The sequence below is a fragment of the Drosophila takahashii genome, chromosome 2R (assembly GCF_030179915.1).
Source record: "Drosophila takahashii strain IR98-3 E-12201 chromosome 2R, DtakHiC1v2, whole genome shotgun sequence".
NCBI lineage: Eukaryota > Metazoa > Arthropoda > Insecta > Diptera > Drosophilidae > Drosophila > Drosophila takahashii.
Genome location: NC_091679.1, coordinates 35626485 through 35654267, shown reverse-complemented (window position 1 = coordinate 35654267; position 27783 = coordinate 35626485). Strand labels below are relative to the sequence as shown.

The 27783-nt window shown below is 43.7% G+C and overlaps 3 protein-coding genes, 1 long non-coding RNA gene and 4 other non-coding genes across 13 annotated transcripts; 3 read left to right on the top strand and 5 right to left on the bottom strand.

Moving 5' to 3' along the window:
• Window positions 1-134: 134 nt before the first annotated feature.
• Window positions 135-9608, bottom strand: tud (tudor domain containing protein). The gene is made up of 9 exons (XM_017160172.3): window positions 9117-9608; window positions 8502-8889; window positions 7939-8445; window positions 7041-7880; window positions 5930-6987; window positions 5061-5869; window positions 4769-5000; window positions 4502-4701; window positions 135-4449 (listed from the first exon to the last, which is right to left on the bottom strand). The coding sequence occupies exons 2-9, from the start codon at window positions 8868-8870 to the stop codon at window positions 932-934; spliced, it is 7533 nt and encodes a 2510-aa protein (XP_017015661.2). The 5' UTR covers window positions 8871-8889; window positions 9117-9608; the 3' UTR covers window positions 135-931.
• Window positions 9609-11277: 1669 nt separating this feature from the next.
• Window positions 11278-11348, bottom strand: TRNAG-GCC (transfer RNA glycine (anticodon GCC)). The gene has a single exon. It is a non-coding gene; the product is annotated as a tRNA-Gly (tRNA).
• A 462-nt stretch (window positions 11349-11810) lies between these two features.
• Window positions 11811-13332, top strand: LOC138912260 (uncharacterized). Of its 3 annotated transcripts, none has more exons than XR_011417771.1 (4): window positions 11811-12105; window positions 12830-12947; window positions 13016-13123; window positions 13194-13332. It is a non-coding gene; the product is annotated as an uncharacterized lncRNA (long non-coding RNA). The 3 variants fall into 3 exon arrangements; XR_011417772.1 differs by having other exon boundaries at window positions 12825-12947; XR_011417770.1 differs by having other exon boundaries at window positions 12735-12947.
• Window positions 11851-11921, bottom strand: TRNAG-GCC (transfer RNA glycine (anticodon GCC)). The gene has a single exon. It is a non-coding gene; the product is annotated as a tRNA-Gly (tRNA).
• On the top strand, window positions 12028-12099 carry TRNAW-CCA (transfer RNA tryptophan (anticodon CCA)). Its single transcript has one exon. It is a non-coding gene; the product is annotated as a tRNA-Trp (tRNA).
• Pu (GTP cyclohydrolase punch) lies at window positions 12546-20138 on the bottom strand. Of its 4 annotated transcripts, none has more exons than XM_017160226.3 (5): window positions 19818-20138; window positions 14428-14637; window positions 13177-13342; window positions 12997-13113; window positions 12546-12935 (listed from the first exon to the last, which is right to left on the bottom strand). In XM_017160226.3, the coding sequence occupies exons 1-5, from the start codon at window positions 20008-20010 to the stop codon at window positions 12806-12808; spliced, it is 816 nt and encodes a 271-aa protein (XP_017015715.2). In that variant the 5' UTR covers window positions 20011-20138; the 3' UTR covers window positions 12546-12805. The 4 variants fall into 4 exon arrangements, with proteins under 4 accessions (XP_017015715.2, XP_017015689.2, XP_017015698.2 ...); XM_017160200.3 differs by lacking the exon at window positions 19818-20138 and adding an exon at window positions 15056-15591; XM_017160209.3 differs by lacking the exon at window positions 19818-20138 and adding an exon at window positions 15062-15591.
• TRNAW-CCA (transfer RNA tryptophan (anticodon CCA)) lies at window positions 13391-13462 on the bottom strand. The gene has a single exon. It is a non-coding gene; the product is annotated as a tRNA-Trp (tRNA).
• On the top strand, window positions 16147-17489 carry LOC108069955 (uncharacterized). Its single transcript, XM_017160238.3, has 2 exons — window positions 16147-16587; window positions 17099-17489. The coding sequence occupies exons 1-2, from the start codon at window positions 16246-16248 to the stop codon at window positions 17414-17416; spliced, it is 660 nt and encodes a 219-aa protein (XP_017015727.2). The 5' UTR covers window positions 16147-16245; the 3' UTR covers window positions 17417-17489.
• Window positions 20139-27783: the final 7645 nt, after the last annotated feature.

Below are 27783 nucleotides of genomic sequence, written 5' to 3'. Positions count from 1 at the left end.
GTCCGCTCCACACTTTTCCATATTTAGAAGAATTTTAAACCACCCATAAATCCCTAATGTCGACCGCTAATGGCTACCTGGACACCAGATCCGGAACTCCAGGTAAAACGCCAGGTAAGAATACTCGCTCTATATGGCTTTACTTTTCATCGTATTTATTGGTTTGCTTTAATATTTTGTTCACAACATGAAAAGGAAATAGTAGAAAAATATGACATTGTGATTAAAGGTTTTAATACATAAACCCATATTCCATTAGTTTCCTTACGTTTCTTTTAGTCTTCGCTTGCAATGTTTTTTGTTTGTTTAGGTAATGAAAAGTAAAAAATTGAAAACATGAATAATAAGTGATTCTTCAGTTGGTTAATCGAGAAAACAAAGTACAAATTAGGTTATAAAGGGAAAATAAATAATTCTTCTGGAGGTTCAATATTCTCTCCACTTCTCTTCAATTCGCCAACGTTCGTTGATGATGTAAAATTGTTTTACACAAGGTTGAGCAATTATATAAATCGTCCTTCGCCCTTATAGCTACTAACATGTATTGGTTAGTGCCAATTTTATCTAGATTTCACATTTTTTTGTTGATTTTTAAAAATATTTTTCGTTTGTTTTTGTACATTTTCTAAATGTTTTTTTCGTTTTTTTTTTGTTCGATTTTTCGTTTTGTTGTGTTTTTTGGTGATAATGTTCTTCGTATTGATTCATTAATTAAAATTAAAATTAGCTTTCATTTTGGTTTTCCATGAAAAATCAATGAAGCATCTTGGCTAATCAAAATCGTGAGGTTTCCTCCTCTTCCGTTTGAATAAGTTTAACTCGTTCAACTAAATAGATAATACAACGCGTGTTTTAGCCAAACTAATCACAATCTCCTGCATGGAGTATATATGAATTGCAATCGGTCCTGTCGGTCACTTTTACGGGGTGATCACTGATTTTCCTGAAGCTTCTCGCTGATGTTCTTGCTCTGATAAAAGAGCCGCACGACATGGGTGCCAGCTCCCTTGGTGGCCAGAATCTCCACCTGGAATGTCTCGGAGAAGCGAGAGTCGATAAAAGTCTGAAGCAGGGCCACATCGCACTTGGCCATGGTGGACGCCTCCAGCTCGCAGTGCTTGCTGTAGCGCTCCGGTTTGGCCAGCTCCTCGGGCAGCTGGCGGAACTGCTGGGTCACAGCATTGTTGCCGAAGTCAATAAAGTGCACCTCGCACTTTCCCTCGTCCAAAACCTTGACAATCTGGGCGCGATAGAAGACCTCGTCCTCCGGAAACTGGGCCACGCACAAAGCTCCCTCTTTGAGGTCGCTAAACACGGGCAACTCCTGCTCTGCATCGAGGAGTTTATCAGTCATATTCTCCAGCGCTGGCACATCGCTCTCCATCTGCACGTAGAACGATCTGGGATCATCGTACTGCACCACAACGCAGTTGTGAAGCTCTGCTTCCAGCGGTTTTTGCACCCCGGCCACTGTACTGGCCAGCTCCTGGGCAAAGTCCTTATAGTTGATACGAAGTTGGGCAGAAAGAGGCATCGTTTCATCCTCGTTCGGCTGAGTGCTTATCTCGTAAACTTCCCCAAAGTGCTGTTCTAATAGCACGACAAAGGCCTCCTCTAACTTTTCATCAGGCACATCTTTTGGAATCTCACTCAGTTGGCAATGCAGGGCCAGCGGTGGAATAGTCTCTATCTCCTGGGGTAACTTCCAGATCTCCGAAACGGTCAGGGTGTTGCCGTAGTCCAACAAAAAGGCTTCAAAGCCCTTGTTCTCCTCCAACACAGTCTTGATGCTGCAGCGATAGTAGCAGGAATCCTCCTGGGAGTAGCAAACACCGCCCAAGTTCTTGCCAGGAGCGTTCAGCAACTTAAGTTGCTCCTTCTTCAGCGACTGCAGTGTCTTGACAATCAATTCCAAATCCGGCGTATTGTGCTTCAGATGCACATAGAAACTCTTCGGTGAGTTGCCATGCGTGATTACGCACTCGGAGTTCTCGTTTCTCTTTTGGATCAGCTTCAACTCGGCTGCAATCAGCTTCTGAAGCTCATCATAGATATTCAGACTATTTGTCTTCTTATCTTTAGTTCGCAGTCTAACTACCGGCGGACTGGCTGATTTGTCTACAAACTCCACCGCCACAACACCATTGCAGCTGTCCAGCAGCGCGTCGAGTGTGGCAAGGGCCAGGGCCTTATTTTTCTCAAATATAGCGCAGGATTCCATGCTGCAGATCTCAGCCACGGGTTTAATGGTCGCAAACTCCAGCGGCAACTCGTACAGCTTATCCACCACTGTTGTGTTACCATAATCAACCAAAATCACTTTGTATTGGTCATTTTCGAGCACTTCCAGGACACGAGAGCGATAAAATTCCATGTCGTCAGGGAATTGGGTAACACACAATTCATCCACAGATCCCTTTTCCGTTTTGGGCTGCAGTTTGCTACCATTCAGCTTCTCGCAAATAATGTCCATCAACGAATCCTTCTCGCTAAACTGTAGGTACATATGTGAGGTATTCTCCACGTGTGTGATTATGGCTTTAGTGGTGACAGCCAAGGACTCCTTGCTGGCTTCCTTCGGTTCCTTTCGTTGGCACAACGGCAGCAGTCGGTCTATGATGCTCTCTCCATCCAACAGAAGATCAATGGTGACCACATCCTGGCCTGGCTTCAGAAGCTGTGTGGTAAACACCAGCTCACCCTCGCCGGTTAGCTCGGCGAATTTAGTCTCCGCTTCTGGTGACCAAGATGTGTAATCCTCCGGCAATTGGAGCGAACATTTCTTGGACAAACTGGGCAGGCTGGCAATCTCCTCCGAGAGTAGCAGGCACTTTGATGTGGTGGAGGTGTTGCCGTAGTCAATGAAGAGCACTTCGTACCGGGAGTCTGGCAGCTGCTTCAGCAACTGGGCTCGGTACCACAGCTCATCGTCCTCAAACAGAGCAGCCACAATAGATCCTTTTTCAAATCGCTCCAGTGGCTTTAGTTTATCCTCGTCGCGCAAGTACATCTCAATCAGTTCCAGCGCTTTCGAATCTCGCTCCAGCTGAATAAAGAAGTCGGAAATTCCGTTCACATGTGAGATGTAGCAGCTGCATCCACTGGTCACGTACTCCAGGGGCCTAGCAAAGCCGTCGGCAATCAATTTCTTGGCCACATCCTCGCCATCGATGTATACATTTACATAGCTGGTCGTGTACTGATCCCCCTTGGTAAGGTACTCGTAGCGCAGGATCTTCGTGTATGATTCGTTGAAAATACCATTAGCTGCATCCACCCAATCCGCAGTGCCCTTGGGGCAAATTGGGAGTGCGCATGGCAAGCAGAAGGGCTCCACGTGCGACCACATGCTCTCCTTTATGTCAGTGGTGTCCGATACGCAGTCCGTGTTGCCAAAGTCGACGAACAGCAGGACCATGAGCTCGGCATCGATGATCTTGGCGCGGTACCAGCACTTGTCCACCGAGTACAGAGACACGCAGTCCGCGCCGTTGACCACGTTCATCAACTGGGGCAAGGATGGTGACACAATCTGGAGGTTTTCCTGCAGCTGATGTATTTTATCCAGCTGATCGATCGGGTGAACAAAGAAGTGTGCTGGATTGTCGCAATGGCTTAGCACAAAGCTGTCCAAATGTTTGTAGGGATCCTCTTTCGCAAGAGTTGCTTTTTCGGGCTCTGGCACAACCTCTTGGACAACAGCTGTCTTAGCTTCTGGTTCCTCTACAGCCACTGGAGCAGGGGTAGGTGGTTTTGGCACAGGTTCTGGCTCCGCAGGAACCGGTGTAGGAGCTTTCAATGGTACTGGCGAAGGAGTAGGAGATGCAGCCGGCTCTGCTGGCTTACTCTTCTTTGGCTCCCGATCCTTGTCATTGTGTTGTTTCTTCTTGGGCGAGGCATTTGCCGAGCTCGACTTGCTGTTGCTGCCAGTTTCCCTGCGTCCCTTATCCTCTTCGTCGTCCAAGGTAAGGTCCACTGTTTCAATGTACTCGTAAGTACGCGACTTTCCCTTCTCCATTTGCTTGCGCATGTAATCCAGATCTTGGCCGGGTATGAGCTTCTCAGCCTTTAGCAGGTCTATCACACTCTGATTGTTTTCCATGATGACATCGGCAATAAGATGATTACGACGTACCTCAATCGATTTCACCGTGACCAGCTTTTCTTCAAGAATCTCTGACAGACGCGCCTGTAGCTTGGCTTCGTTACTGGGGCGACCAAGCGGCAAATTGATCTCCACTGCAAAGCCGCTGGCGTTCTCATAGAACTTATCGTCCAATGCCTTGATATCTTCACGCTTTATTTCCTCCGTGTTTCCGTAATCGAGGTAAAATACCTCGGGGCGTGTTGCATTTAAATCCTTTCCAGTGATTCTGGCTCTGTACCAGTTGCCATCGGAACTGCGGACTGCACATATCTGTCCCGCGTCATATTTTTTTAGGGAGTCACCTAAAGAAAAGTATGTGAATTATATGGCCTAAATGTTATCTGGAATATTTACCCTTCGCCTCATAGTGCTCATACATGTTATCCAACAGATTCTGCATGGCAGTTACAATTGCCTGGGGTTGAACATAAACGCGGTAAGGTTTGGATGTGTACACCACGAGTGCTTTGAATGAGCTCAGCACTACAGGATAAGGACAGACGAATGCCTTGCGATCCTCCTTGAACAACGGCATTACAGGTCTCAGATGAATGCTTGAATTGGATTTAAAATAGAGATTTCTTTGATTGTTAACATACAGTATATTGCAGAGCCACTTACATATTGTTTTCGCAGACATTTTTGACATTAAAGGCAAAAGATTTGCCCTCGTAGAATTCCTTAAAACGCCTGGCCAAATCAGGATTGGACTTAACAAATTTCGCATCGTCGTAGCTGCACAGGAAGTTAACATTCTTGCAGTAATCAAGCTGAACCTTAAAGTTAGTCATGTCCCGAATATTTGTGAATTTGCCTCTAATCTGCTGACCAGCCAGAAGGTTTACGCGTATTTCTGTATAAAATAACAGTTTAATTATTCATGTAAGTTAATAGCAGCAGAAAATAGTCTTACCAGGCGCCACCTCAGTGAGGAATTCAGCTTTGACCAGCGTGTCTCGCAGCGAAGCGCCGTTTACAAACATATTGACCGTGTAGGAGCAACTACTGTTGTTGCTCTTCTCTTTGGACAGGAACTCGCATTCCACTTTGGCATTGACTGGTACGAATTTCTCCATGCGATCCACAATGTACAGGGGATCATAGTTTGTAACCACACTGTGGAAACTACAGCGATGGGCCATACAGGGTGGCTCCGCGAAGCGCTGCTCCAGTTGCCAAACATCCTCCGAGGTGACTGTAATCAGGCTGCCTGTGTCCACACAAAAGACGCGGTACTTGCGCATCATGTGGTTGCAGGCGGTCACTGTGGCTCGCAGAATGGCGTTGTCCTTTCGCTGGCGCACCACCACAGTGGATCCAACCTTCAACTGTAGGGGCTGATGTTGCTTCTGGCGGTAGAATAGTCGCATATCGCGCAGGACGTTATCATACTTTGCGGAGGCCGACTTTGGCACCACGTAGAACTGGAAGGGCGAGACCCACCAGGACAGACTGGCAGCCTCTTTGCCAGGTGTTTTCATGTCCTGCAGCACATACGGTTTGTCCAGCGGAATATACTTCTCCGGCTTGGTGGCAGACACCGATTCGGTGGTGGAAGAGGCCGCATCGCTCTCTACTCCGCTGGAACGCTTCGAGCTGACGGTTCCGTCCAAAGTGGACTTTTGGCGTTGCGGTTTTTGGGCATAGCCCTGCGGGGCATTCTGGGAGCGTTGGTTTCGCTGCTGGGCGTCTTGATTCTTGCGGGGTGACTCGTTAAAGCGTCTGGAAATAACAAGTTTTAAATTATAATTTAGAAGATAAAAGCTAGTACTAATTACTCACGTATTTTTGATAGCTTCCGGTTTTCCATTATGCCGTGGCGACTGAATTGGAGTGCGGCCGTTCTGTTGGCGGTTGCCCTTGCGGGGCGAACTCATGCCACTGGTGTAGCTGCTGGTGCTTTGCGTCTCAAAGCTGGAGTCCAAATGCCGATCGAATCGCTGACTGTGCTGCTGCTGACGCTTGCTGTCCTTCGAGCCCGCCGAGGTGGAGCTGCGTTTATCCCAATCTGGGGAGTTTTTGCTACCACCTCCTGCCCTTGCTTGCTGCGGAATATCAACCACCAGTTCCTGCTGCACTGGCTCCTTTTTCGGTTGCTGCTGTTTCTCATTCTCGCTCTCCACAATGCTGGTCGAGTTGAGAATGAGACTCTTATCCAATTCGGAAGAAACCACAGACTCGGCGCGTGTGTTGTTGGCATTGAACTGGCCCTTCTCCAGCGACAAATACTGCTCGAAGGGCATTGAGAGTTTAAAGAGCTTCTTCATCACATTCAGGTTCTTGGCCAGCAGATTGACCACATTCAGACCATCGGGTTCTATGCGAAAGATACGCACACTGAATGTGCGTCGTTGGATATTCGATTCCTCGGCCAACATCTCAAACTGGTCGGTAATCTTGTTCTCGCTCAGCTCACTGTTCTCGAAGCCTTTCAGGCAGCACTTGATTGCCTGCCGCGGCATCTCCAAATGCTTTTCGGCTATGTGGCCGATTAGGTGGCGTTTCACGTTCTGTTCATAACCGAAATCTACGTGTCGCACAATCACAGAGTCATCAACGCGCAGGATCTCCGCACGGTACCATTCCTGATCGCATTTCACAATGCAGGGTGCGCCCAGGATCAACTGATCGGGCACTTTCTGGTTGGCATTGTAATAGGAGAACATCTCGTCCATAAGCTGCTCGAACTTTCCGATATTGGCCACTTTTTGCACATAGAAGTTGCTCGGCGAATCGATAAAGCGGATCTCCACGGCATCGTCGTTCATCAGTTGCTCAGCCTTTGCGTAGGACTGACGTGAGTTTTTCAGCTGTCTGAGTAGCTCCAGCATGTTGGTACCCTAAAACAGAGAGATTATAATTTACATTCGCTTATCATAACATTTAAACCTACATTCTGATTGAGGTGGCAGGTCTGCATGGAGCCCACGCTCTCGGGCGCCTGGACAGTGAGTTCAAAGTTCCTGTATATAGCCGCCTTCTTGAAAATCCGCTTCATGCTCTCGTCAATGGGCTCGAGCTCTTTGGTTCCGGCCAAAGCGAAGCGGAAGGCGAATGGTTTGATGTCCAGCATCTCGGGGGGTATTTGAAAGAGATCGCTGGACGGCAGCAGCTCAGAGTTTCCATAGTCCACGTAGACCACGCGATAACGTTGGGCGTAAACGGCGCTGACCAAAGCGCGATACAAGTGGCCATCTTCCGAGAAGCGTGCCACGCAGGCGGTTCCCAGTTCCGGAGCCTGGCTGAGCGGCTTCAGCTTCGTCCGTTCAATCTGACCCATCATGGCGCTCAGATCATTGCCGCTGCTCTTTATGTGCACCCAAAACAGATACGGCCCATTCTCTACATAACTAATATCCACATCGTAGGTTAGGCCCACCGTCAAGCTGGTGGTTCTAAAGGCCGGAATGGTGCGTTGCTGGGCACGTTGGGCCAACGACGGTGTCGGAGGCGGAGTGAAGCGTGCGGGAGCATAGCTCAGAGGGACGTAATTAGCCGGTTGGCTGTACGGCGGCTGAATGGGCACATTTGGAGCTACCGGCGCCATGCCGGCCATCGGTTTGTTCATCCGAACATTATAGTAGGTGTAAAGCGATCGGGGATTCGCCTTGGGCACATAAGGTTGAGCAGCCGGCTCGGCGGGCTGATAGTTGGCACGATTATAGGGATTGGCCGGCACATAGGCCGGTTTCTGAGTATTGGCCAGGCCTTGCGATGGCACCTGTACATTGGTCTGTAAATAGAGTAGTTTATAAGTGAATGATTTTCGTAGAAATCTGGACGATTCATACCACATTGGCCAGAGGCAGCTGCTTGGGCGTATAGTCGGCGGCATCGACATTCAACGGCCTGGGCGGCGTCACCTGCACCGAGCGCTGGGCATCCAGGCGAGCGGCCAGCGATCGTCGCGACGCCAGCTGCTCGCGGGCAATGTCCGTGGGCGTCTTTGAGCTGTGTACGCTATTGTTGTTTTGCTCTGCGCTGATCGGCGACTGTGGAGCATCCTTCCACAGCTTCTTGCAGTGATCCATCATGAGCTGCCTGCTCATCGGCGCTCCAATTTGCTTCTGTTGCACCAAAAACTCGTTGAGCTCGAAGTCCTTGTAGCGCAGACTGGCGAACTTTTGGTCGCAGATCTGTGTGGGATCGACGGTGATTTGAACGGTCTGGTTGACAATCAGCTGGTGAACCACCGCCAAGTCGGCCGAGTCCCAATCGGCGCAAATGCCCAGCACGATGTACTGGAAGCAGAGCAGCGGGATGTTCTGCAGCAGCTTTGGCTGCTTGGGGAACATTAACTGGGGGGGAAATCAAAGGGTTAGGATTGGAATCTCAAGAAGATTAGTCCACTCACATCATGACTATTCACAGTGCGCCGGAAGCCCAAGTCCAGGAACTCGATCTCGGTGCGCATCTGCTGGCCCTCCAGCTCGGCGCTGACCACGCGTGTCCGCATGTACTCCACATCGCCGGGCGCCGGTCCGTTGGTCTTTTTGAAGATGCAGAAGGTGCCCGGAGTGAGCAGGGCCTGCTGGCGCTCCACCGACCAACTGGGCTCGATGGCGAAGCATGTGGGGAGCACCTGCTCGATGCGCTTGCTCACCAGGATGGCGGCGTCTCTGTTCACCTGGCCGTAGACCTTCAGGTAGGGGCCCACGTGATCCACATGAGTGATGTACAGGTCCACTTTGGATGGCCCCGCAATGGGCGGCTGACCATTCATGTTTGGATGTTGTTATTCGCTGGAAGCGTAGTTAATTCGGTTAAAAATGTGCGATTTGACAATTGGAATGCAAGGAATGGAATTCCAGGGACGCTACACGCACACAGTTGCACTTGGCAAGGAACCGTTAGTTTGGGCCGGCGAAAAGTTGGCAGCCCTGAGTCCTAACGGAACATGCACATGTGTGTGTGTGTGACAGCGAAAGTTTGCCATTTTTTTTGGCAGAAAAAATAAATATCTACTCACGTCTTGTCGTCGTCGTTGTCCAGAATAAAAGCGAAACTCTGAAAAAACGCCCTGCCCCTCGCCAGGTGCTCCGTCTCTTTCTCTCTTGCCCCTGTTATTTAATTCTATTTGCTGCCTGGCTTACGGAAAATTCAATTGGACGGCGTTTTCAGCTGGGCGAAAAAGTGGCACACTTCTTAATGGCCGGGCTCGTGGAGTCTTTCTCTTTCAATCGCTTTTTTGTGGAAGAAAGTCTTGCGAGTGATTAGAAATCGCGATGCACACAGACACGTCGGTGCAGGTGCAGTGATTTGGTTTCTATTTGGGGCTTTCAGTCTTTTGAATTTCTACGGGGGCCTGCTCGGCAAGTGCCACCCGTGTCAACGGTGATTCGCAGTGGTTGTGTCGGATCAGAATAAGCAATTAATCAGCGCGAAATGAATTAAATCGAAAAGTATCACTGCCAACCCAACTTTTCCACAAGACAACGAAACGACGACCAGATTGGTGGTGGGAAAACGTCGATGCATCGACGTCTTTATAAATTTAGGAAACATCGATAACATTATCATCGATATTTTTCGCTTTAAAAATGTCTAGTACATTTTTTAATGTTATAGTCTAGTCACACTGTGTGGGGTAACCTATCGAGTGAGCCAATAACCCGATTACTCCAAAAAAGTGTTTCCACTTGGTTAACTCCAAATATCGAGTAATGACATCTAGTGTTTGTTGTTTGTGTCATTTATTTGACTAGGGATGGACCTTCAACGATAGGAAATAAATACAAAATATACCGAAATATACAAAAAAAATACTCCGAAATACCAAAGACCCTAAAAGTACCCCACTTTTGCCCACATCTAGTTGCCTATAGACATCCTATGTAAAAAAAACAGGGTTATGTCAATAACCCCATAACTCCATAACTCCACCCCAGTGTAAATAGACTATTATGTTAAATATTTACCATTTTGTTGGCCCTGTTTTCTGATGTCGTGGAGGAAATGAACGGAGATTTGCACTTATTGATTGTGAGCATGTGCAGACATTTGTATTTTTATTTGGAATTTGCATTTTAAAATATTTGTTTTTATTTATAAAATACAAAAAAAAATACTATTATAACAAAAAACATAAAAATATAAAATTTAATCATCGATTTTTTCCAAAACGGGACCGTTTACACCGGTGCTGCAACAGTAAAAGTCGAAACAGTGATAGAAAAACTGATTTGCGGCATAAATAAAATTATTATCTGGTAAGTGCATATTTCTTTTTTGTCAAACAAACATAGTAGAGGCCTGCATGAATGCATTCAAACTGACAAATGAATCACTCATTCTTAAAACTTGTATAAGTTTTTCTGTATTCATTACTTTAAATATGAGTGAATGCAGTACTTGTGACTGTATTGCCAAATACTGTACTCACTTTTCCAGACACAGTACAGTTTATTGTGAATACAGTGTTTTTGGTGTACAATAACTTATTGTACAGTGAATGAAGTTTTCCCAAAATTACAAGGCCTACTGAATTTATAAAATTTTAAAGCTTGCTTATTTCTTTGTAATATTGTAATCTATCCACTAGCAGAATAACTTAAAACCTAATGAAAGAGACGAAGTGTCATTAGTCATAAAATATTGAGGGATTTATTAATACATTAATCGCTATTTAAGACATTTTCATTAATGCTGTCTATATTGGAGTTTAAAAACATTATTTTGTGGACCATGTCTTCAGTCGAAGCAATTTTGGAACGCTTTGCGGAAATTCGATTTTTTGCAATAGAAAACAAGCAAAGAAATAATATCGCACTCGGTATTCGTATTATTAGGCAAATCCATTCTCCGATTTAGCTACCGACAACTCTCACACTTTTTTTTCTACTCAGAGTACAGTACTATACAATAGTAATTGAGACGACACTCATAGTATTTTTCAAATTGAGAAGCATACACATAGTACTAAAAAAGCGTTGCAACTCTAAAATAGTGTACTCAGTTAAAATCGGTATTGTGGGTACTCTGTACAATATTGTATGAGTACACTAAATGTGAGTACCGTATACAGCTGTACAGTACTGTAAGTTTTGAAATAAATACATTCATGCAGGCCTTTAAAACATAGCCCTTTCAGCAATACTGTAATGACAACCCAAAACCTAAAAAAATAATTATGCATCGGCCGGGAATCGAACCCGGGCCGCCCGCGTGGCAGGCGAGCATTCTACCACTGAACCACCGATGCTTTTGAATATTCGAGAGCCATTCTGTCCGAGATTGTACTGGATCCAGTTATTTCGATCATTACGGTAAGCGAACATCAGTTCTCAAGATTAATTTATAATGTAATAGAAGTCCAAAGATATAATTTGATATTATTAAAAATGTTGCTTATTCAAAAAGAAAAAATATTTGTTTTGCTACTCTTTTTTTTTCTTGCTTTTTAATATAAGTTTTCTAATTTAAAAATAATTTAGTGAAGATCAATTCTTTACTCTTTAAGTTGCGCTCCACCTTCAGGTGAATTCCAAGTTTGGTGGAAAGAGTGGGGCAGCGAGTGAACAAAATCAAAAATGATCTCGAACGCGCTACTGTTGCGCCACGGAGTCAGATACAGAATACAGATCAGGATACAGAACTTCTCGCCCAATGTTTCACTGTACCACCAGATGTACAGTGCACATTGTGCTAGTGGACTCGATTTTGCCTAAGTTCTAAACTAAAATAATGAGTAAAAAAATTTATGTTGCATCGGCCGGGAATCGAACCCGGGCCGCCCGCGTGGCAGGCGAGCATTCTACCACTGAACCACCGATGCTCTTGGCAAACGGTAAACTAACCACTAATATGGGTGCGACGCGACTGGAAGCAACAACCTGTTGGTGTTGGGGCATTCCTGTCACTTGGAAGCCTCCCTCCAAGTTGACTCCGTGGCGCAACGGTAGCGCGTCCGACTCCAGATCGGAAGGTTGCGTGTTCAAATCACGTCGGGGTCATTTGAGGTAACATTTTTTTTTCATAATAGCTCTTAATATTTTATAAAAAAGCCTTTTTTAACGGTATTTAAATACATAATTTATTGTATAATTAATAAGCAGCTTTAATTCACTACAAGCAACATCATTTACACAATGAGCATTCAATTTCAACATTTAAAATCGTCCAATATGTTTAGTTCCTTTTTGTGGGACAACTTGAATATAACTCGTTATATAGGTTAACATACATAACTATATTTTTGATTAAATTTTATGAACTCTGTTTAAATTGTAAATTCCCTAAACAATTTGCCTTGATTTATTATCAGTTGTTCCCTTATTGCACAATGCATTACTCGTATGTATAAGTTGTAAAAATTATCGCTTAAGGGCCATAAAACTGCATATAAAATTGAACATAAAACTACCCAACACCGGAAATCAAATATCGACCTCATCGAATCTCGCCTCTCATTACTCACTTCTATCTAAAAATGTATTTAGCTAACAGAATTTTCAACAATTTTTACACAAATCAACAAGGATAATGGCTGCAAACATTGCACTAACTAAATGAAATCAATCCTAAAAAACATAAACTAATGGACCCTGTGTTTCGTTTCATTTTTGTTCGTTTCTTTGTTGTATATAAGCGTCTCCAAAAATATTGCAAGGGTTTAGTTGGTCTCGGATTTTTCAATATTCATAATCCTTTTGGTCCACTCTATTTGCTATTCACTAAGTTCAGGAATTCCTCACGGGTCTTGGGGTCGTCTCGGAAAGCGCCCATCATAGTTGAGGTAACAGTTTTGCTGTTGATTTTCTGCACGCCACGCATCACCATGCACATGTGTCTGTAAAAATGGGTAATTAAATTATTATTTATCTCTTAATAATAAGTTTATAAATACTTACACTCCCTCTACGACAACAGCAACACCAGCAGGTTGAACGGCTTGGGTGACAGCCACTGCGATCTGCTTCGTCAGACGCTCCTGGACTTGCAGGCGACGCGAAAAGATTTCCACAATGCTGTAGAAAGGTAAAAAGTTCCTAATTAACTTTTCCGGATAGCTCTAATCTTTCCTATCTTACCGTGCCAATTTGCTGAGGCCCAGAATCTTGTTGCATGGCAAGTAACCAATTGATACTTTGCCGTAGAAAGGCACCAGATGGTGCTCGCACATGGAGAACATTTCGATGTCCTTGACCACCACCATTTCGTCATGATCCTCGTCGAAAACGGCGCCGTTCAGAACGTCTGATGAAAAATAAAAAAGAAAATATAAAAAAAAATTCTTTTATCAATTGACCCCGACGTGATTTGAACACGCAACCTTCCGATCTGGAGTCGGACGCGCTACCGTTGCGCCACGGAGTCGTTATTGCATTGCACGCCCAATGTCCCACAAACACGAAGCCACTCAAATGCCCGTTCTTTTCTACTCGTGATTTATGGCGCGCGTAATTCGTGTTAGATTTATTTGCTGCATAACTGAATGTTAAGTTTATGTGGTTGCTTGTGGGGGAGGGTATGAGAATGGGGATGGTGACTTGACTTGATGGCTTATGGTTCTTGTGGAGTGTGAGCTTTCGCCACACTCACTTTAAACGATGTGCTCTTGAGATTCCCATTCCCATTCTCATACCCATATTCCCCGACTAGTTGCACACCCACTTTCCCGCCCTTAATATACCAACCGGAAAGCTTCCAGCCAACCCAACTAAGCAACCTCATCTCGTGGAGCTCCAGCTCCCTCAATGTCAGATTGGCAAGTCAACGTGACTCGCTCTTCTTGCGTTCTTCGAATTCGGGTTAAACACAATCCAACCCATTCTATTGCCGAAGGCTATTCACTTTCGTTTAACTCATTTAGCTTTCAAATGACCAGCCCAGCACACTTGCGTTGTTTGTTGTTGATCTTAAATTTACATGCGATTTTATTTGACAAACTGTAGAACCTGATTTTCATCTCGGACAACCGGTTAGCTGGTACGCTACTACCCATTTTATTCGCAATTCTGTTTTGTTTTTCAAACGACTCGCTTTGATTACATGACAAGTTCAAATGCGATTGCAAGAGAAAATGCAGGCCAAATATATTGAGTGGTTCGAATAGCGGGAAAGCCCATATATGTATATCTCATATGGTTTTGGATAGTGTGCTTTATCTCTCGAGTGGTAATTACACTAATGTAGCGCACCGAGGAACCCCCGTTAAAGGTGGAATACTGCGTGATTCATTGCCAAGAAACTAGTTCGCACTCACTGGGAAACCCAGGATGAGCAACTCCGATCACTGACCCGAAGGTGTGTGTTAATTGCCCCAAATAAGATGTGCTTACCCTCGAGACTCTGGTCGTAGCCCTTGGTGAAGTACAGCATGGCCTTGGCCGCCCTCTCCGGGGTCTTGATCAGTCCCTGGCGATCGGGATTCTCGCCCAGTCCGCCCAGGAGAAGGCGGTACGAGCGGGCCATGTCGGGCAGGAGGGCCTCTCGCGTCGGCGGCTTGTGGTCCAGCTCCAGGTCGTGGTGGAATGTGCATTTCTCGTGGCCTGTAAAAGTAAATTGGAATATGAAATAGATGAGAATCGTTATCATTGGGGAGATAGGTATGCATTGCTCCCCTCGATTCTGTGGCAGTGTGTGGCTGTCTAAGTACTATTCTCTCTGACCTCTGAACCAAAACAATAACCCACTGATAACTGATAGGCGGCTAATTTATGTTCAACAAGAGTGTGTCTACCATCCCTAACAGTTAATTGATTAACCGATTAGTCTTTAGGCTTTAGAATCCCTTTAGAATCTAGAGCAGTGGTCGTCAACAGAAGTTGCTCTACCGCTGCACTGCCACCAAACACAGTATAGAACTGCGTTCGTGAGCAAGTCACTATCTCCTTCTGCTGGCCAACACTGATCTGGAATCTAGATTCCTGCATCACTCTAGATCCCTGGCGCTGGAGCACTACCCACCACTACCTGGCGTTGTCGATGTACGCGGTGTCATTGGTGTTTTCGGTTGTGTACCATCGCTATCCGGACTGCTGCCGTTGGTCTTCAGGATGAGGCGGGGTCTCTGGCTGCTGGTGAGGGGAGCAGGAGCTGTGGGTAGAGCCACCGGAGCCACCTCCTCGGTGGGTGTTCCCACGATTCCAATGGCTGATGATTCTTCTGGCTGAGCCAGCGGCCTGTCGGCCAGCGAGGAGGTGCCCGAGGTGCTACTTGTTGAGCAGACGCTGTTGTTGCGACCGCGCGACAGGATGTGGGCTTGCGGGAAGTTGGTGTCATCGATGGCATCGTTCAGCTCGCTGGCACTCATCTCGGACAGTTGGCGGGTGAAGCTCATGGCTACTCAGGTTTGTTTGCCACTCGAACGGAACTCAATTTAACGGCTAGCTGGCTTGCACACAATCTTCGATTCGAACTTGGCCCGAGTTGTTTTCTATATATTTTTCTCGCTGGTGTCTCTTTTTTTTTTTGTGTTTGCTTCCCCAGCTGGACTTTGTGGACTTTTGTGTGCTGGCGCTTCGGGTGGCTCTGCTCTTCTGATGGCTGCTGTGGCCAGCGGTGGCAATAAGAACCTCTCGAGCGGAGCTTTGAGCGGGCGAAAGCTCCAAGTAAACCCACCCAACCACCCTGCAAGCTCGGAAAGATTAAGTGAGCGGAACTAAGCCGAGCTGAGCGCAGGCCCACAGTTTGATGTCCAGTGGCTCTAAAACTGCATTTGAACTTGTTGCTTTTTAAGGAGCTACAGCAATGGTCACAGAACTAGCTTCTGAATGGGAATTTGCCAAGAAAAACTTTTTGAGCATTTAAAAAAGGTGGTAATGGATTATAGATATTTTTATAGGTAGACCTAAGAATAGAAGAACGACCTAACATTGAAGGATTTTGTTAAGAAAAGAATTTTTTAACATATGAGCTATTACTCCGACCACAAGCGTGCACTTTTCTCTTGGCGCTAACGCAAAGTGGTCAAGGACTCCTTGTTTGTCTTCATCAATTGTTTGCCATGTCCTTCAGTCTCGTCGCCAAACTAATCGTCCTGGAGCCAGACGTCAAGGGGTAGTTCATTTAAACTTTCGACTGAAACAGCGAGGCTCGAGTCGAGCTGAATTCCCAAATTCTAGTCCGTACGCTCCGGAAAACCAATAACCTCAAGCATGGCGCACCGCCTGCAACTCCGGAGCGATGACTTCGACGTAATTGGCGCCGTGCCGCGCGATCTGTCGGTCATCAAGAACTTTCTGAAGCGCGATTGTGCCGTCAAGAAGCTGATCGACATCGAAGAGGAGTTCCTGCAGGAGTGCGTACTGCGCGGCGAGGATCCGATGAAGCCGAAAGGAAAGGGTGGCAACGACATCGTGCATCGTGGCAGTGGGTTGGGATCCAAACTTAATGAACCTCAACCGGATCCTTGTGCCAGCAAAACCCCAGAGAACACCTTGGCATCCAACTACTGTGATCCTTGCCAACGACTCAAGACATCCGTAGTTCTTGAAGAGGTGAGTGATGTTTCATAAGAAGTAAATTTAAGGACCCGTAACTTCCTTTTTTGTGGTAAATCAATATTATCCTGGTAAATTCGTAATTTACACATAAGTTATGATAAAATAATAACTAAATGAATACACCCATAAAAAAAAATGTTCCTGTAAAATCGATATGGACATGTAAATTACAGGTCATGCAAAACTTATATCGTTTTTACATGAAATACTCTTTTCGACCAGGTCAAATTTGACCGGCCGCATTTCAAATTAAGGGCCGTTTTCTCGACTATTCTTTAAATTTAAAATAGGGTTAAAACCTTGAAATCGTATGGGAAATCAGAGTTTTAACACTACTTTAAATTTACCAGGCGGGTGAGAAAACAACACTAAAATTTATCTTAAATACTGTAAAATCGATATAGGAGTATTTGGGGATTTACCATTTGAAAGGGGTCTGTAGGGACCTTAATCCACATTTTAGTTTCATTTTAAACCAATTTTATATTATTAACTTATCTATCAGCTCACAAAACCTGCCACCACAAATCCGGTGTACAACAAATCCCTGCCTCCGTATTTTGACGAAGAGAGCGTGATGGGGAACTCGTTGCCCGTGAAGTTCCGTTTTCGGCGGAAGTTTAACCATTGTGACCAGGAGAGGGCCGGCAACCTGATGTGCACCACCACCCCGAGCACCAATGTGGTTGTGCTGACCAACTGTTGCGATGTGATGGTGTGGCCCAGTCAGCGGGTGGCCCAGATGAACCGAGTGCCGGTGACCATGCTGACGGGCGAAGCCGATCTCACGGAGTACATGCTGGAGGAGGAGACCATCATGTGAGAGACTGAGACTGGGGTTAACGAAATGACAGCTAAGATAGAACCCAGTTTGGAATAAATGGTTCAATAAACACTCTACCCCATCCACAATTGTCCTTATTTTGCTGGGAAACCCTGCATCATCTAACTTGTTGGGCTTCCATTTTGGAAGTGTCTGTTCTCCAGCTGTTCAGATTTGATTATTCCCCGCATAAATTCCGAAACTCATCAATTTATTCCACTCGAATTCAATGCAAATTTTAGGCGGCATAACGTAAAACATCTCAATCTCTAAGACTGAGAATCTTTTTACTTTCGATACGAAGTTGAAGGTTAGGAATAATAATATTCTTTAAAAAAGATATATGCGAATGCAACATTGAGATAAGGAAATCATCTTCATTTTAAGAAGTATTTAAGTATTTATTTTAAGTATTTCTTAAAAAAAAGTTTAAAGATACATTCCTGATCACAACTGTTGTTGCGAAATTAATTAGAAAAGATAAATAAAAAGAAAATTCTTAAAGAATCCTTGACAATTTTGTTAATTAACTTGTTTCGTTTTTACTAAGGGCACCGATAGAAACCATTTAAACCTCCTACCGCTGTTTAGGGTAGAATAAATCAGTTGGGAATAGCACAGGCTGGGTTAGTTTACATAAAGCTAAGACAGCTGCAGATGACATAGACATTCATCGTTCTAGATGAAGTGACGTAGCCAAGTTTAAGTGGTACAGTGGAAACTCCCTAAAAAACACACCTTTCCTGAAAATGAAATTCAAAAGATATGACTCAAAGGATACCTGAATGACCTTATCGAATTGAACTGTGAGTGGCAAACCATAAAAGACCCTAAAAGGTATGTCCATCTAGTTTCTTCCTGAGTGGTCGACCTGTTCTCATGAATTGCAATTAAGCCACCATTAACATTTTCCACAGGGCAGGTGTTCTCTCCGACTCTCAGCCCCGCAACGTGTAGCCCACAATTACGCATTACGGAATCGGAATTAGAATCAGGAATGCCTTACACTACGGGGACTCTGAGCTGGCAGGGTTGCCACCGCCTGGCATTTTCTCGGAGAATTTTTTAAGTGCCTCAATTAGCGAGGCTCAGGTCGATTCGGCTCGGAACTCTCAGCCAGCCAGTTAGTCTTTTTTATTGACCGCAATCGCTCAAATGTGAAGTACTGCGGCTCGGCTTATTAGTCACCACCGACACAGACACACCAAGCTCGAGATCTGAGGGGCAATCGAAGAAACTGAAAACGGCAAACGGCAAAAGCCCACGAATCGAAACCGTTTGGAGCGCGAACCGTACTCGCAATTAAACACTTTTTTAACCTTCACAAAAGTAGTTCAGGTCTGTGTACCCTCCCCTCATCCAACCACCCTACCTTTCGGCCAAATACCGGATCACAAGCCGAGGGGTTTATGTCTTTTGTCTTTGGCTCATGGCTCACAATCTTGGCTCTTGGCTCTGCACTGTAATCCGCTCTCGTTGAATCTGCCGATCCAATCGGAACCAATCCAACCGATCCGCCAAGTGCCAACTGCCAAGCGCCAAGCAAATCTTTCAATGTCAATGTCAATAAGCCCAGTCCCAGGCCAGTTCAGTGCCATTCGGTAGTAGCTCTCTTTTTGGTATAGACATAGGTTCCTCTGTGGTTTGCATATGGGGCAGAAATCCGAGTTCTAGCTCTGCGGTTTATGTTCTCGGATTTATGCGGCCCCAGCATCGCCGGAAATCGGAGTCTTCTTATTATGCGCATGCGATTGAATTTCAATCGCTCACTAACTAATCAATGTGTGATGCAATATCAGGCCATATTTTCATCTAGGGGTTTGTTTTACCTGGAAAGTAGCTCTCGATCACAGTCAGCCAAGGGATGTCTTCCAACTTTTGTGGCATATGAGGAGGAATCTTTTTCTAAACAAAATTATTTATATAATAACCAATTAAAGTACGTTTTATTCTTTTTAAATTATCTAATTTGTGTTTTGGGTAAACCCTTTCTGAGATCAGAAAACCATTATAATTGTTTTCTTAATTAAACAATGACACACACTCTTTTAAAGAAATTACAAATAGGAAGATTGTATCTAAAACACTTCCAGAATATTAATAATGCAATGGGACTTCCTTCAATGCAGCTGGATATAATGTTTAATATGGAAAGAACACTGTTAATCGAAATATAAAAATCACCATTCTTAACTTCTTAGAACCTAATTGGGGATTCCTGTTTATGATGATAAGGAAACTTTACATTTATGAAGAAAGCATCTACATTTGATTACTAAAATGGTCAAATTGATTTAACTCATATCAAAATGATATGTATACCCAGTGACTCAGGCAGATATCTGAGATCAGGAAGACATCCCGAACCAAAGCAACTGTTTCTTTCTTCCGGAGAACTCACCGCTTCCATTGCTAGCGAGCTCCATGTTGAGCATTTCCAGTTTTAACTGCTGACTGTTTTTGGAGACCGTAAGATCGGTGGTGGAGGCGGCGGATGCTTCGCCTGTGGGGATCGTGGCAACAACGGAAACGGCATCCGCGGCACCCTCGCCATTTTGGGAACTGCCATTTTGCTCGCTGGTCTGGGGCTTCATTTTTGATTGGTGATTATTAACTTTTAGGTGGATTCAACGAGGATTCGGAACTACGGTTTTATGTTTTTATTATTTGGTTACTAGCGTACGATCGCGGTGCGGATTTTGTATTTGGCGCGCTCGCTCCGAATTTATCTGCCGACTAAACCGCCCGAGATTTAGTTGTAACCTTTTTATTATGAAAAATCGAAAGTTCTGCCGCGAGAGGGAGAAGTCGACAGCTCGTCAGTTCGGCAGTTTTATCTCGCTCTTTCGCTTTTTGTTAACTGTAATTGCTCTCCATTCGAATTGCTTTGGAGCTTTCGGCTCTCCGCTCTGGTTTAAGCTCCACCGCTGGGAAGTCCGAGGACTCCAGGAAATCGGAACACTTTTTTTTTCGATTTTTTTCAGATTACTTGTTTGGCCGCCAAAACTTTCGGAATATTTTCGGTTATTTGAAAACACGCTGGCAGAGTAAACATTTAAAATTAAAGAATAAATTAAACAAAACAAAAAACACGGCCGTTAAGCAAGCGTTGGCGCCTGGCTTTGGACCCCGGTGCAATAATTTCGATTTGATAACCCGGCTGCGACTGCCTCGTTAACGGGTCGTTGGCAATTATGAGGCGATTGGCGATAGCGTTCGATTTGCAACAACAATTTCACTTTCAGGCTAAATCGTGCATGCCAGAAATTTGTTCGGTCATCGCGGTTCATTTGGCGCCTGATTGCGAGCCCCCCTGAAATTGAATTACGGCGGGAGACGCGACAGGAAGGATGCATCATGATTTATTAGGACTATTAAGAATGCATCGATTTCTTTCTTTATGTTTTATTTCGGAATTTCTTTATAAACTCGAAAAGTTAAAGGACTCTTTAGTTTTTAGTCTTTAACAATGAGTTCTTTCCTGCTAGACATACTGGTCTTATAAGGAAATATATCAGATTAATTAAATTATCAGCAATTCCTTAACCAAAATGATATCAGAGTTTTATAAAAACGTTTCTTAAAATATAAAAAGAATTATAAAACAGGAAAAAATGGAAATTAAACTGTACTGAAATATGGGAATTAGATATTTATGCAATAGGATCCTCTTAAATACATTTCTTCAAGGTAAGGTCTGGTATTCAACCTAAAAAAAATTCAAAACAATAATTTCCTTTTTTTTTTTTTTTAGTATAACATAAAATTCTATTTAGACGTTGATCAACCAAATGAATGGTTATTGTTTGGATCAAAATTAAATCCTGAAATAGTTTTTGTTGCGTGCCTCAAGTACAATACCAGTGGCAATAGTCGCCGCAATAAGTTCAATACAAATTGGGCTGCGGAGAAGTGAATACGCAAAGAGTTTTTGTCGTACTGATTTAATTGAATATTGCATGGGGTTTATATACATGTTCTTGGGTCAAAGGGTATTTACTTAGGTCTACTTTGGGTTACATTTATCAGATACATGGTTTATCCTATCAAAACAATACCAGGTGGCTACAGACATGATAACTCCTTAAAATAGCGAAATTCCCGCGAGGTACGCGTGCAGATGGTGTCAGGACGTGACCGATCGTGGGATTCCTTTATGACCTGACGTCACACATGTGTGCACAGGCCTGCCTGCATCGACCTAAATTTGTTTAGGTAGGTGGACATTTAGCAGTGACGACTTCCAATCTTATCAATAACTGGCGGTGGCCACTGCGGACTATTTTCTTCTCAGACGAAAATTGTACATTCTCCCGCCCGTTGAACGGAAGTTCAACAATCATTAATGTTGATTGTAAATGGTTGAGTTGAGAGTGTGGCTGTACTTGCAGGTGTATTACGTCTTTGAGGATGTTGTTGAGTCACTTGCCATTTTTTAACAAGATGAACAATGCTAATGATCATCATGAAGATTAATCCAATATAAATGGCGATGTGATGATGCTCAATAGTTGAGAGATTGTGTGGTAGCGTGAATGTGGTTGACGGAAAAAGTTCAATTTTTCGTTGCAGCAGGTCATCGACGTTCAATTTTTCAACCTCAACTGGATGTGTAGTTTTGGACTTTGTTGGGATAATTTCTTGCAGATCGATGTCTCCAAATCGAGCGTATGATGTTTGTAGCTTGGTTTCTGCAACGCCTCGTGTTGTTATTGTCATTAATGAGTTACGAATCGTACATCCAGGTCTGGCATTTAAACGTCCTGAACCTTGTAACTCTATGTCCGATGTTCCATCGACGCACACAGCAGAGAGTTTTAAGCATGATTTTGTTGCAAAAATCCATTGATTCTCGGCATACGTTCCAAGCCAGAGAAATGATCTCTTTGTATTTATTAATTTACAAGAGGCATCCGTTTTGTTATGAAATAATTTCATCTCACAACTTGTTTCTGATGAAAACATTGCTTGTTTATTATAGCAAATGAAGTCGTTCTTTGCTCTTTCTTGACAAGTTTTTATGTCCGCTTCAGACATCTCGACGAATTCATCATGATGACTGTTGATGGCCAGAAAAGGTGACCTTGCTTCAATTGTCTGGATCCCATCTTTAAATACGAAAGGAATTGGAGTCAGTTTGTAGATGTCTAAGACTTGTGACGAAATCAACGGAATGTTGACTTTAATGATGACATGATTCTTTACAATAGCTCCTTCACCCTTCATCATCTGGTATGCCATGAGGATGTTATCTGAAGAAACTGGGAGAAGTTGTCCAGCCTTTAAGTGACTTCGTATTTTTTCCATCTGCTCCTTTAACTGTAGTGGTGATATCAACATCGGACTTATCTTGTTGTGCCGAATATCGGTTAGTACATTTATTAGCTCCGTTTGTACGCGTTGAAGATTCGAAGCCAGCATAGCGAGTTGAGTTGACAGTGATGTATACCATGATAGCGTATTAAATACACTGTTGGTACTTTTTGTGTCAGCGATGTAACTCTCAATCAACTTTAGTCGCTTTGAGTTAGAAATTTCATCTCTCTTTATGACATTAATTGTGGAATCGATTAGCGACGTTTGATTCTGTAATAACGCTAATAAGTGTTCCTCATTACCTTTAACCTTTGTTATCGTGTTGGCCATTTCTTTAGCATATGTGGAGTCTAGTACGCCAAACAGACTGTTTGCTATGTTTCCAATGATGTCGAGTGGTGCTCTCGGCTTTCGTGTTCTTGCCAATAGCATATTTTCCGACTGCAGGTCTTCCTCCAAATGTTTTAAGTGATGGTACATACTTGTACATGCTTCCTTCTGTGGAAGTTGTGTGCATAAATGGCCAATTTTTGTAACTCCCATGGAAAATGTGTTCATATCATGCCAGTAGGGATTTAAATTGTAATATACAACTATGGACCAATCCGTGGTGGCAAGTTGTCCCTTTCCAATTTTTTCAAAGAAAATTCCAGGCCTTGACATAAACTGTGTCACGTTGATTGATTGTGCAACAGTTAATGGTAGTAATAGGAGCATTACGATCAATGTCATTGCCAACGTTGACATAGTTGATGTCTTCTTCCTCTTTGCCGTATTTTCCTCAGCGTCGTTATCTTCAGTGGCAGTGTCCTCGGATATCGGGTGCTTATGCACAGGTTCTTCTTCTGGGAATAGTGGAGCTATATGCTGGATATCGCGCTTGAAGAATCCTTTCGATGTTTTTACCTCCACTACTCTGACAAAATTGTCCTTTCCGTAGAAAATCTTGACAACTCGTCCCATTGGCCACTGTAGTACCGGTGTATTGTCCTCTTTAATTAACACTAAGGCTCCTTCCTTTATGTTCGCTGATGATCGCCTCCACTTTTGCCTTTGCTGCAGTTGTTGAAGATAGTCGGTTGACCATTGACTCCAAAAGGCATGCTTTAGCTTTGACACAGCTTGCCATCTTTGTCCCAACGACTGTGGTTGCTGAGAGGGCTCACTGTCAGCTTGGGCGGTGAGTGGCTCTCCAATCAGAAAATGACCAGGAGTTATTGCTGTTAAATCATTTGGATCTGATGACATTGGGACCAAAGGTCGAGAATTTAATATTGCTTCAATCTCGACTATAACCGTCTCTAACTCTTCATATGTTAGATTAGCTGTAGTTACATTTTTAAGTAACAAATGCTTAGCTGATTTCACCGCAGCTTCCCATAAGCCTCCAAAATGAGGTGCCCTCGGCGGAATGAATTTAAAATTGACACCTTTGTTAATGCAGCTTTCAACAATGGTTTCTCTGGCCTTCTTTGAAAATATGGCTTCTTCCAACTCCTGGAGCTTATTCCTGGCTCCAACAAAATTGGTTGCATTATCACAATGCAATGTTTGGCATTTTCCACGTCGACTGATAAAACGACGCAGTGCTCCCAAAAAGGCCTCAGTTGTAAGATCGCTGACTAATTCCAGATGCACTGCCTTAGTGGCGAAACAGCAAAATATTGCAATGTATGCTGTATGTGGTTTCTTTCCTCTAATTTTATAATGGATTTTAAAGGGTCCACAATAATCAACGCCGGAATTTAGAAATGGTCTTGCTGGCGTTACTCGCAATGGGGGTAGATGTCCCATAATTTGTTCCAATAACTTAGGTTTGGCTCTGGTACATTTCACACAGCTGAGGACGACATTTCGGGCAATTGTTTTTGCTTTTATAGCCCAGTATTTCTGTCTTGATGTGGCCACTAATGCTTGGGCTCCACAATGCATATTCTCCTTATGCATTTTTTCAAAGATTAGTTTGACTATCGGGTCATTATACGGAAGTAGTATAGGGTGCTTAGCATCAAACGATAGCTCAGCTGCTTCTAGTCTGCCTCCAACTCGGATGAGATCGTCCTGATCTATAAATGGTGTGAGAGTGCTAATGTTGCTGCTCTTTTCGACTTCACGAGACTTCTTTAAATGTTTTATATCTGCGCTGAAGTGCTTCTGCTGGATGATGCGAAGAACTATTTTTCTGGCTCGTTCAAGTTCTTCCAGGCTTATCGTTGTACCTGCAACTAGAGGTTTCCGTTTTATCCTCATGATATAAGCTACTATCCTTAGTAGTTTGGAAAATGAATTCCCGTGATTTATTTTGGATATAAACTCATCATCCTTAACTGCTCCTAACGATGTTTCAGCAGGTTTAGCCAGACGTTCAATTTTGGAAGCAATAAACGGAGCCGGCCATGTTGATGGTGGTCCATATAAGAATAGTGGGCCAAAAAACCAAAGGCTGTGACTTGCAAATTTAGAGCCACATATTCCTCTTGATGCTACATCCGCGGCGTTCTGCTCAGATGGGACATGTCTCCATTCCTTTTGTAGCGATGTTTCCTGGATCGTCGTGATTCTTGTCGCCACAAATTTATCCTTTATTGTGGTGGAGCTATTTATCCAAGACAGAACAATTTCCGAATCTGCCCAGAAATATGTAGGAATTTCTTGCATTGAGAGCTGTTCTTTCACTGTAGACGTCAGTTGTGCACCTAGTACTGCTGCCTTCAATTCCAGTCGAGGAAGGGTGATCGCTTTTACTGGAGCTAAATGCGATTTAGCACATAGCAATTGTACAGTCACCCTCTTGTCTTTGTGAACTGCACGAAGATATACGGCCGCTGCATACGCATTTTCTGAAGCATCCACAAATGTGTGAATTTCCTTCATCGTGGGTATTTTGCCTTCGAAGACGTGTCGTGAAATTTTTATTTCATTTAAAGACTGTAAGCTTTCTCGGAATGCAATCCATTGTTTCTGTAGTTTTTCCGGTAGTTCCTCATTGTATTCAAATTTCTCCTTGGTCAGGCCTTGCATAAATATTTTGGCCTTTATGACTACTGGAGAGAATAGTCCAAGAGGATCAAATATTTTAAATATTTCCGAGACCACGTCGCGTCTCGTTATTTTAGTGTTTGTGGCAATTTGTGTTTTGCCGCAAAGTTTATCAATCTTGGGATTCCAGATAATTCCAAGAGTTTTGACGCTGCAATCCTCATATGCAGTATCTTCCAATTGAACTTCAGGGATGATATCTTCCTTATTCAATCCCTGTAGAAGTTGGTTGCTATTTGCGCACCATTTTCGCAATTTAAAGCCTGAACTCAACAAAATTTTGTTCAGCTCAGTTCTTATTTGAAGGGCTTCTGGAATTGTATTTGCTCCAGTGATGCAATCATCCACGTAAAAATCATTTTTCAGGGCATGGGACCCAACTGGATAGTGCGGCATTTGTTTACTTGCCAAATGCTCCAAGCATTTTGTTGCTAAGTATGGTGCTGATTTTGTGCCATACGTAACAGTTTTCAAACGATAGTGTTTTAATTCTTCTGACGGGTCGTTTCTCCATACTATCATTTGATAATGTTGATCCTTCGGGTTTATCCAGATTTGTCTATACATTTTTTCGATATCGGCAGTGAATACATATTTGTGTATTCTAAACCGTAATAGTATAGACATCAATGTACTTTGCACTGTTGGGCCTTTGTGCAATAAATCATTTAATGATTTTCCTGAAGACGTTACGGCTGATGCATCAAATACAACACGTAGTTTCGTTGTGTGACTTTCAGGTTTTAAGACACAATGATGCGGTATGAAATAATGTGTCCTTGGTAAATTTACCAGAGGAACTTCCTTCATGTGCCCAAGTACTTCATACTCTTTCATGAAATCAATATATCCTTGCTTGATCGCTTGATCTCTCTGCAATCGTTTCTCCAGGGATAAGAATCGTCGCGTGGCAATGTCACGACTCTCCCCCAGCGCTGATGTATGCTCCAGAAAGGGTAGTTGGACGATAAATCTGGAGTCCTGTGCTTGCTGAATGTTTTGAAGAAAGTGAGACTCACATTGTTTCTCAACTGGCGAGTAACATTTCCTGTCTGGTTGAAAATTATCCAGCTCCCAGAACTTTACCAGTTGTTCATCCACCTTTTCTTCTTCCGTTAGTACCGCACACACAGCCGATGTTGTTCGTTGATCAGCTATCTTTCCTGCTACAATCCAGCCAAGCTTGGTATTTTGTAATCTTGGCAATCCCTTTTGGATGTTTATGCTCTCGGATTGCATTATTTCGAAGTAATGTTCAGCTCCAATCAGTAAGTCAATCTTTCCTGGACTTCCAAAACTCGGGTCAGCCAACGTAATGTTTTTCGGGATCTTCCACTTTTCTGTTGAAATCGGATATGTCGGCTGATCAGCAACTATATGGGGCATTACCATCGCTTCTAGTCTGGAGGTAAAATCTCCATGTTTTGATTTTATCTCGACATTTACCCTCGAGTTCGATGTGTGTGCTCTACCACCTATGCCATTTATTTTGAGCATAGAGTTGGTGGTTTTTAATGACAATTTCTGAATTGCTCTTTCAGAAATTGCATTTATCTGGGATCCAGAGTCTAATAGTGCTCTGAATTCCGCCATTTGTCCATTATTGCCTTGGATTATCACTCTCGCAGTGGCTAACAATATATAGCTGGATTGTTTTCCACTTACTGACGCCGCAGTAATTACATCCAGATTATCAGCCACCTTTTCCAAATGTAGCAGCGTATTATGTTTTTTGTTGCACTTAAAGCAATCTCTCTTTGTGCATGTTTTGGCAGTGTGGTTGGCACTTAGGCATTTTACGCATAATTTATTTTTCTGCGTCCAGTTGAGACGCTCTGATGGTGTCTTTTTTAAGAAATCATTACATTTAAAAATGCTATGATTTGGTTTTTTGCAAAAGAAGCAATTGAATTGTGCTTCCGTTCCTGCAGCACACGTGCCCGTCTTTTTAGGTTTATCGGAGGAGATGGCCTCTAGTGTTAGGAACCGTTGCTCCAGGAACTCCAAAAATT